At 41.7% G+C, this 10,953-nt stretch overlaps 1 protein-coding gene across 1 annotated transcript; it reads left to right on the forward strand.

Annotated features, from left to right (window-relative positions):
- The first annotated feature begins 6,941 nt into the window (after positions 1-6,941).
- On the forward strand, positions 6,942-7,612 carry SCP2D1 (SCP2 sterol binding domain containing 1). Its single transcript, XM_015063259.3, has one exon. The coding sequence runs from the start codon at positions 7,034-7,036 to the stop codon at positions 7,502-7,504; it is 471 nt and encodes a 156-aa protein (XP_014918745.2). The 5' UTR covers positions 6,942-7,033; the 3' UTR covers positions 7,505-7,612.
- Positions 7,613-10,953: the final 3,341 nt, after the last annotated feature.

The following is a 10,953-nucleotide window of genomic DNA, read 5'->3' on the forward strand; positions in this document are numbered from 1 at the left end:
TATGTATGTATATATATATATATATATATATGTATATATATATATATATATATATATATATATTCCACAACTTCTTTATCCATTCACCTATTAATGGACACTTGGGTTACTTCCATAATTTGGCTCTTATAAATAATGCTGCCTTAAGCATAGGGGTGCGTATGTACCTTTAAATTAATGTTTTTATATTTTGGGAGTAAGTATCCAGTAGAATGCTTACTAGATCATAGAGTAGTTCTATTTTTAACTTTTTGAGGAAAATCCATATTGTTTTCCATAGTGGCTGTACCAGTTAGCATTCCCACCAACAATGCACGAGGATTACTTTTTCTCCACATCCTACCAATACTTGTTGTTTCCAGTGTTTTTTTTTTTTATTTTAGCCCTTCTGACAGGTGTGAGGTGGTATCTCATCATGGTTTTGATTTGCATGTCCGTGACGATGAGCGATATTGAGCATCTTTTCATGTATCTGTTGGCCATCTGTATGTGTCTTTGGAAAATGTCTGTTCATATCTTCTGCCCATTTTTAAATTGGATTATTCATTTTTTGGGTGTTGAGTTGTTTCAGTTCTTTATATATTTTAGACACTAACCCCTTATCAGATATGTCATTTGCAAATACCTTCTCCCATTCAGTAGGTTGCCTTTTATAGTTGATAGTTTGTTGATAGTTTCCTTCGCTGTGGTAGAAGCTTTTAATTTTGATGAAGTCCCAATAGTTTATTTATGCTTTTATTTCCCTTGCCTTAAGAACATATCTAGGAAAGTGTTGCTACAGCCAATGTTAGAGAGATTGCTGCTCGATTTTGTAGTACTTGTGGTTTCAAGTCTCACATATTGGTCTTTAATCCATTTTGAGTTTATTTTTGCATTTGATGTAAGAAAGTGGTCCAGTTTCATTATTTTGCATGTATCTGTCCAGTTTTCCAAACACCATTTGTTGAAGAGACTATATTTTACCATTGGATATTCTTTCTTGCTTTGTTGAAGAGTAATTGACCATATAATTGTGGGTTTGTTTCCAGGTTTTCTATTCTGTTCCATTAATTTATGAGTCTGTTTTTGTGACAGTACCATACTGTTTTGATTACTACATCTTTGTAATATAACTTGAAGTCTGGAATTGTGATGCCTCCAGCTTTGCTTTTCTTTTTTAAGTTTGCTTTGGATATTCCATCTTTTGTGGATGCATACAAATTTTAGGATTGTTTGTTCCAGTTCTGTGAAAAATGCTGTTGGTATTTTGGTAGTGATTGCATTAAATGTGTAGTTGCTTTAGGTAGTATAGACATTTTAAAAATATTTGTTCTTCCAATCCACGGGCATGGAATGTCTTTCCACTTCTTTTTATCATCTTGGTTTTTTTTAATCAGTGTTTTATAGTTTTCAGAGTACAGGTTTTTCATCTCTTTCATTAATTTTATTCCTAGGTATTCTGTTATTTTGGGTGCCAGTGTAAATGGGATTGTTTTCTTAATTTCTCTTTCTGCTGCTTCAGTATTATTGTATAGAAATTCAACAGATTTCTGTATATTGATTTTGTATCCTGCAACTACCAAATTCACTGATCAGTTTTAGCCATTTTTTTGTGTGTGGAATCTTTCAGGTTTTCTATATATAGTATCATGTCATCTGTAAGTAGGGAAAGTTTTATTCCTTCCTTACCAATGTGGATACCTTTTATTTCTTTTTGTTGTCTGATTGATATGGCTAGGACTTTCAGTGCTATGTTGAATAGAAGTGGTGGTGTGGGAGTGGACATCCTTGTCTTGTTCCTGACCTTAGGGGGAAAGCTCTCAGTTTTTCCCCATTGAGTATAATGTTCACTGTAGGTTTTTCATATAAGGCCTTTATTATGTTGAGGTATGTTCCCTGTAAAACTGCTTTGTTGAGGGTTGTTCTCATGATGTTTTGGATGATTCATTTTGGGTGTTAAACCTGGGAAGTAAAAACTAAGCTCCTCCACATCCAGAACTTTCCCTTGGTAGGCCCCTCACTATAATCCCCAGGCGTTAGCCTCCCAGGAGTGGGGCTGATAGGTAGTTGGATAGCTCTTGGCTGTTGTGAAAAATGCTTCTATGAACATGGATGTACCAATATCTGTACAGGTGCCTGCCCTTAATTATTTTGGGTATGTTCCCAGAAGTATATGATATACTGGATCATATAGTAATTCTATGGTTAATTTTCTGAGGAGCCACCATGCTGTTTTCTATAGTGCTGCGCCATTCTTCATTCCAGCCAGCAGTGTACAAGGGTTCAGATTTCTCCATATCCTAACCAACACTTGTTTTCTATCTGTGTGTATTCTTAACAGTGCCTAGCCCAGTGCTTTCCATAGTAGATGCTCAACAAATATGTTGAGTGGATGGATATGATGGCAAACTTTAGGATCCTTGAATACTCACATTATCCAAATTCTTGTAGGATTTTGATGAAATTTAGTGAAGAAAAGATCTCAGGAATTCTGGGACATTTCCTCAGAACACCTGACCTTTACAAAGAGGTCATCCTGATGATAATGATGACAATGAGTTGTGGGGAGCCCTTCCTGCCTGAAGTGAGCTGCCTCCCCATTTTCTTTAAAAAATTTTTTTAAATGTTTATTTCTGAGAGAGAGAGAGAGAGAGAGAGACCGAGCACAAGCGGGAGAGGGGCAGAGAGAGAGGGAGACACAGATACTGAAGCAGACTCCAGGCTCTGAGCTGTCAGCACAGAGCCCGATGCGGAGCTTGAACCCCTGAACTGCACGATCATGACCTGAGCCAAAGTTGGACGCTTAACCAACTCAGCCACCCAGGCGCCCCAATGCCTCTCCTTTTTCAACGCTGACTAATTTGTTGCCAGATGAAGATGTGGATCCAAGGTTATGAATCTCTCCATGCATATGAAAAAAGTCACAAATCTGGATCTTAAAATGTGGATTCTCTCTTTTTTTATATGTCAGTAGCTGTGGCAGATTGCATTGTTGGTCCTAACTTTTCTCCTCTCCCTGCCTCTTGCCCCATCATGGTGTCTTCATGGGTAGGGTGTGCTCCCCCAACCTTAGACTTTGCTCCTGGCTCTGAGAGTTGGTTTTGCTGCTAGTCTAGGGCAGGAGTGGCATTGAGCCAGGGCCGAGCCTGGGCCTTTCTGCTTGCAGCTCTTGTATTTCTGCCATTACCACAGGAGGGACATGCCTGGCTGGCCCATTGATTGCAGAGAGGTGAGAGACACATGTGTCCTAGAAGAACAACCTCATCCTCAGCCGAGGGCAGCACACCCCAGCCACCCAAAAGACATGTGAGAAGTAGCTGTTTAATGTTAAATATTGAGTTTGTTTGTTTGCCACATAATATAGCAAGAGTTAATTGATATAAGACTTAATTAAAAAGTTTAAATTATGCATCGTAGTGCAATAATAGCAACTGATATATATAGGAACTAATTAAATAAAAAGGATCCACTGTTCCAGAGGGCTTGTGCCCTCTGCTTTAGACAGAGCTCATACCAGTAGCAACATGCCTCTTTTTGTTTTTAAAGCCAGGTTTATTGAAGTATAGTTTACATATTTAAATGTATCCCTTTTAGTGTACAGTTCTGCATTTTGTTTTTTTTATATTTTATTTTATTTTATTTTATTTTATTTTATTTTATTTTATTTTTAAACGTGTATTTTTGAGACAGAGAGAGACAGAGCATGAACGGGGGAGGGTCAGAGAGAGGGAGACACAGAATCTGAAACAGGCTCCAGGCTCTGAGCTGTCAGCACAGAGCCCGACGCGGGGCTTGAACTCATGGACCGCAAGATCATGACCTGAGCCGAAGTCGGCCGCTTAACTGACTGAGCCACCCAGGCGCCCCTACAGTTATGCATTTTGACAAATACATACAATTGTGTAACTACCACCACCATCAAGAAAAGTTCCATCACTGCACTCCATGCCCACCAAAAAAAAAAATTCTCTCTGTCCATTTGTAGACAAATTCACTTTTTACCCCTAACCCACCGCTTATTTTTTTGTTTGTTTGTTTTTACAGTTTTGCCATTTTTAGAGTCATATGAATAGAATGATATAATATGTCATCCTTTGAATCTGTCTTCTTTCTCTCAGCATAAGGCCTCTGAGGTTCATGTGTGCTGTAGAGTGAATCAAGAGATCATTCCCTTTTGTTGCTGAATAGTATTCCATTCTATGATTATGCCAATTTTCTTATCCAAGAGGAAGGACATAAGAAAAGATTTGGATTATCTCCTCTGTTTAGCTTTTATGGACAGTGCTTTTGGGAACATTTGTTATGTGTCTTTTTGTAGACACGTTTTCATTTTTACTGCATAAATACCCAAGAGGAGAACTTATGGGTTGTGTGATAAGTGTACGTTTGACTTTGACCACCCTACCAAGCAGTCTTCCACAACTGCAGCAACCTTGTGCACTCCCACCCGCCATACGCAGGAGCTCCAGTTGCTCCACAGCCTTGCCAACACTTGCCATTGTCAGTCTTTCCAATATTAGCGATTTTAGTAGATGGGAAGAAATATCTCATTGTAGTTTTAATTTGCATGTCCTCAGGGACTCATGATGTTGAGCACCTTTCCATGTGTATATTGGCCATTCATACTGGAATTCCTTTTTAATTTTTTTTTATCTTGAGAGAGAGAGAGAGAGAGAGCGAGCGAGCTAGGGAGGGGCAGAGTAAGAGGGAGAGAGAATCCCATGCAGCTCCCCATGAACCATGAGATGAGCCAAAACCAAGAGTCAGACACTTAACTGACTGAGCCACCCAGGTGCCCACATACTGAAATTTCTTTAATGGTAGAAATACTTAGTTGTAAAAGATAGGAACTCATGAAGGGGACAGATATGGGCTTGGAACTGTGTTCCCCTCTGACATGCTGAGGCAGGAGTGGACCTGTGTGAATAATTCAGAAGGAACAACCCTGTCCTGAGGAAAAGCAGTTATGGATGGGGTGGGTGGCAATGGGGCCAGTTCACTGTTGATGGCTCACAGCAATATTACTGAGGAATTGCTCACCTCTTCATTTAAAATTCTCTATGCAAATGTCCATACCAGGTGGCTTCAAGGTGAAGTCTTGGTTTTGGAGGCCACTGGGTTTTATTTAACTGCTCCATGTTGATAATACCAGCTCATCCATCATGTACCAAAGAAAATATACCAAACCTTTTTTTTTTTTATTTTCTGCATTCCTCCCAGAGAGAACAAAGCTATCAGCAACTCCATTTAATATAGTTTCACTTGCATATAAAAGCAGCATGGCTAGGAAAGGACATAGACACCCACTTGGTGGAGCTCCCAATGGCCAAACATGGGACAGTGTGAGCAAGAAAATAAATAATGATAGTAATAGATTATGACCCACAGAATAAAATAAATATTACAAGTCCATACTGAGATAAAAATATAGTTGAACAAATAAAGAAATGGGGGAGATAGGACAGCAATTCTTACAGCAGAATTTCAATTGTTAAATCCAAGGGGAGTGATGGAGATGGAAAATGGCCATTTGGCACACATCACACTGATGGATCACTGATGGATGCAAAGAGGAGACAGTTGAAGTATGATTTGAAACGGGATATTGGCAAAGTCTTAGTATCTCCTTATAAGTTACTTATTACAAGGGAGAAACAGTAACTGCAGTGGAGAAAACTGGTGGACATCACCTTGACCAAGTGATCAAGGTCAGTGTCACCAGTAATGGGACACAGCAATACCATGTAGCTCCTGATATGATGCACTGAGAAGGACACAAGATCATCTCTGTGGTACTTTGGCCCAAAATGCATAACCTCAACCTGATCATTAAAAAACATTAGACCCCAATGAGGGACATTTTACAGAATAACTGGCCAGTATTCAAAAGTCTCAAGGTCATTATAGACAAAGACTGAAGAACTCCCAGACTGGAAGGCACTAGGAAGACATAAAAACTAAATTCAGTGCAGGACCCTGGACAAGAAGGTGGATTATGGACCAGAAAATAGATATTAGGGGGACAATTGGCAAAATTTGAGTATGGTCTGTAGATTAGTTAATAGTATTGTATCTACATTTCTTTCCTGGTTTAGATCATAGTACTGTGCTATGTAAAATATTAACATTTGATTAATATTTGGGGAAATGGGATGCAGGTGATACAGGAAATCTGTACTGTTTTTAGAAACTTTTTCTAAGTCTGACATTATTTACAAATAAACATATACTTGGGTTGTAGAGTCATTCTACCTCTGTTTAAACCTGGCTACCCTACTAACTAGTTGTCTGACTTTGGACAAGTAATTTCATTCCTTGCCTCAGTTTCCCCATCTATAAAATGGGAATAAATATAGTACCTACCTCAGAGGGTTGTAATGAAGATTAAAAATGTTAGTACATGTGCCATGCCTACAACAGTGCCTTCACACAGTAAGGGCTGTAGTATTACATGCAATTATCGTGTGAGGTCAGCAGCATCTTCTATTGATCTTAGAGATATTCCTTTCTCCCCCCCCTCACTGTGCCTATGAAACTTTCTGATGCAAGACCTGGTGCTGATTCTTTCTCTGACCAGCCATTTTTCTCTAAAAGCATTTCCCCTTCTGTCAGCAGCCAGGTAATGCCAAATCCAACATCAGGATCTGTGCATTAAGGATTATCCACTTTTGAAGGAATCAAAATAACTGCTCTCTGAGTTAAGATTGCTACCGGAGATGCCTGCATTGGAAAGACAGAGCTCACATCACCGAAGAACCTTCTGGGGTCCCTTTCTCTTATTCCTAACATGGGGTCCAGAACTTTCCAGACTTGTGAGACTAACAGCCCTGATTGGTTTGAGGGAGTGGTGGTGTGGATATGCCTCACAATTACCTATCTGAGACTTCACCCCATGTCACATTTTAGTATCTGACCAATAAGACTGCAGCACACACACCGGCCTCATTCCTTGCTTGGGCCTTACCTTTGATGTCACAATCTGACTTATAGATATTAATCTGGCCACAGCTGCTCACAAACCAGACGGCAAGGTCAAGAGGAGCAGCACAGTAAGATGTGGAAGAGAATTGACCATCAACCCAAAATCAAAGCAGGGGATGGACCTCAGGCAGCCCAGCTCAAAGAACTGGGTGCAGCTCAGGAACCTGCCATGTCACACGCTCTAGAGCTGTCAGAATTCCAGAGCTTTCCTGTGTTTGAAGACATTAGCCATCACATCAAAGAAGAGGGGGCCCAACTGGTAAAGAAAGTCAATGCCATCTTTCAGCTGGACATCACCAAAGATGGGAAGACCATTCTGCAGTGGACCATCGATCTGAAGAATGGTTCTGGGGACATGTATCTAGGACCTGCCAGGCTCCCAGCAGACACTATCTTCACAATCCCAGAACCCATCTTTATGGAGTTGGTTTTGGGCAAAATGAACCCTCAGAAGGCTTTCCTTGCTGGCAAGTTCAAAGTGAGTGGCAAAGTTCTGCTTGGTCAGAAGCTGGAGAGGGTTTTCAAAGACTGGGCTAAATTTTAAGCATGTAAAATAACAAGGAAATGATTAGAACTTCTCTCCGATTATGTTGAGCAGAAATCATGCTTGAACTGAAGATTAAAGCAAAAATATCCATTATTTTTACTCAAATGCTTCCTATTCAAGTTTGATTAATTTTCGTGCTGATGTGTTCATTTTTAGTGAGGGTTCTAGAGCAGTAAAGAGTGTTGGAGTACATCACCTAAAATCTTTGTCTTCTTCTTTTTTTAGACTCATGTATGCTATAATGTGCTAGGGTGAAAGTCATACAGAAAAATGGGTGGTTTTGACAGTTGGATTTAGATGCTTTCACGATTGAATTCCTGAGAAGTTTGTTTGTTTGTTTGTTTATGGGGGAAAGAAGTGCCAACTATCACTGTGTAGGTTTGCATGCCAGTTGGTAACTTGGTTCTTGGAGGAAATTTTAAGTTTGCAGAGCTCTGGGAGGGTGGGCTCCATAGCTGTGTGGGTGGAGCAAGGTCTAGAGGTCTTGGTGTATCATGACTTCAGATGCATTTAATTCCAAGAGAATCCAAGGGCTTGGAAGATGTTCTAGGCTACTGGATCTTAAACTAGAGCCCATATCACACCACTTGCAAGACTGGTGACAGCCTGCTGGGGTCCACCTCAGGGTTTCAATGCCATAGGTCTGGGCTGGGGAGAATGTTCATTTCTAACAGGTTCCCAGGTGATGCTGATGGGACCACCGCTGGAGAACCTTTGCCTTAGTTCGTGCTGCAGCTTTCAGGACTGACCAAAACCATTATGTTCTAGACCATTGAGATGTTGCCATTATTTAAAGGATCTCTTAGAATCTCCCCACACCCATGGGCCATTTCTGAAGTGTCAGGAGCTTGTGCACTGAGCATTTTACAAAACCAAAGGTCATCCTGGGAGATTTTCCCTCTGGGAGCCCTGTCCATACATTGGGAGGACTGGAATGAGCCAGCTGCTGCCTGATGTAACCTCTATGGGTGACATTTATTCCCATGTGGTCTGTGTATACCTTTACCATGCATACCTGTATACTGTGAAACCCACACGAAAGGGTCCTTAAAACAGTGTGCTCAAACACATGCCTACCAAATGATCCAGCTGTTAGGTATTTTCCCAGGAGGAAAGAAAGCATGTGTGCAGGCACAAAAATGTGTACTTGAGTGTTCACAGCAACTGCATTTGCAATAGTCCCAGACTGTAAATAAGCCAAAAGTCCATCAATAGGTGAATGGATGAACAAATTGTGCTATGTTGTACCCTGGAATACTACTTGGATGTACAACAACATGGATGAATGTCAGAATATGCTGAGTAGAAGAAACCAGAGAAAACCAAGTATGGGCTATGTAGTTCTATTTATGTAACATATTAGAAAATGCAAACTGTGAGGACAGAAGATCAGTGGTTGCCAAGAGACAGGGATGGGGAGCAGGGGGGTTTGGGAGGGGCGATTATAAATGGCTATGAGGAAACATGGAGATGATGGATAGGTACATTATCTAGATTGTGATGATGGTTTCAGAGGTACATATATAGGTAAAACATCAAATTGTATACTTTGTATACACATAGGCAGTTTATTTTGTGTCAGTATAAACTCAGCAACACTGGACAACCTGCCATCCTTATCCAAAGTGAAGGCTTTATAAAGAGTATTTAAAGCTCTGCCTTTCTCTCAGCACAAGTCCTCTGACCTCATCATGTGCCTTCCTTTCCAAGCCATTACTGATTTTGGTGGTTCTGTAGAGGACTTCCTAAGTTCCCCTTGTCAGAAACAGGCAGAGTGAGGGCTTGTTGCTAACAAAATCTCATTCTCTCAGTGGGAAACAAAGAGGCCCTTTGTTTAGTCTGTGTTCAGCTCCGTGGTAAGGGACTGTTCAGGGTTTATGAGTGGGGATGTGGAGCACTCCCTGGTCTCTTTCCTCACCTCGTCATTAGGTAGATGATGTGTGTGGGGATCCTGCCAATGCCCCTGCCTAAGGGAGCAGTGGGCATCTCAGAGGCTTCTGACTGATTTTGAGTGCTGTTGTAACTACTCAGCTTGCCTGGTCCAAGCACCTCCATTACAGCCATATTTAGGAGTTGTCAGGCATAGCCAGGCAGGTGTTTGGGATGCTGTGTTCAGATATGGCTTGCTCAAGCTCATTCCCTGAGTTGGTTCTGTTCACACTCTGAGTTGGTCCTAGCCTCTGGTGGCTGGCCTTGAGATGGGGTTGCTCAGAGATGAGGTAGGAGGGGGAGAGGGGTGAGAGGCAGGGAAGTGTTGCAGAGGGTCATGTCTAGGCTGCCATCTGACCAAAGGGAGGCTCATCACATAGACTGGACAGTGACTTACAACCCATTATGGCTTGGGACAAAGTGTGTCCCAAGCCAATTAGATCCCTTTCTCAGGGATTTGGAAGTGAGAAGCAGAAAGGCTGAGCTATAGGTGAGCAGTGGGAATGGAATCCATCTGAAAGGCTGGGATGTGGGGTATTGGGGGTAGGTAAGGAAGGCTCTGTGGGGGATGGGCAGCCACCATGGTATTAGGTGGAGTTGGAAGAGCCAAAGCCTTGAATAAGAAGAGTGATCTGGTTCACACCTGAGAGAAGAATCCATACCTTGGGAAACACAACAGCAAACCCCTTTTCAAATCGCACAGTGCTGGGATGCCATGTGGAATAGCTGGAGCAACTCAGATTTTAGAATGAGAAACGTGGTTTTGGGCTCTGGGTTACCACTTCACATCCAAGTAATAACAGGGAATTACTGAACCACCCTGTACCTCAGCTGCCTCATCTAGAAATGAGGCCACTAGGTCTTATGACATCAGGTTGTTGGGTAGCTCCTAGTAGGTCATGCTCAGTGTAGTCACTGGCCCAGGTGGGTTTTCCATGCTTATGTAAGTGAGTTCCATTATTTCTGGATGAGACGGAAGAGGGAACTTTCCCTGGCTTCCTGCTGCCTCCCAAGAAAGTCCATATTGGGAGACTTTCTTTCTGCCTTTTCACCTACACTCAGTTGATGCCCCAGAAGGTCACATCTAGCTCAGAACACACATCTGTATGTTGCTTGGTCTGCGCAAGTGTGGTTAGTACAGTGTTTTTAAAGATTGAATGAGTATATTTTATATAAAAATTAGATTTCTGTATTCTCTTGAAAATTTGGATTATTTGGTCACACTGAGCCTGAACTCCTGCCAGACAATAGCTCAGGAAACAGAGAATGGGGTGGACTCTCCGGACAGGCCTGGGCCCCGCCCTCCACACTGTCTTCTTGACTCCCAAGATGAATTTTGGTGGCCCTCTGCCCTTGAGCCTGGGCTGTCATTTCCTCCAGCTGGGCCTGCTTTGCTGGGGCCCCTGGAGGTGTTTGCCTTCATGACTGCACCTCCCCACAATACATGGTCTTACTCTTCCCCCTAATGGAAATACCTGGCGTTAGTTTTCTATTGCTGTGTGACAGATTACCATAAT

This window comes from Acinonyx jubatus, chromosome A3 (assembly GCF_027475565.1).
Source record: "Acinonyx jubatus isolate Ajub_Pintada_27869175 chromosome A3, VMU_Ajub_asm_v1.0, whole genome shotgun sequence".
NCBI lineage: Eukaryota > Metazoa > Chordata > Mammalia > Carnivora > Felidae > Acinonyx > Acinonyx jubatus.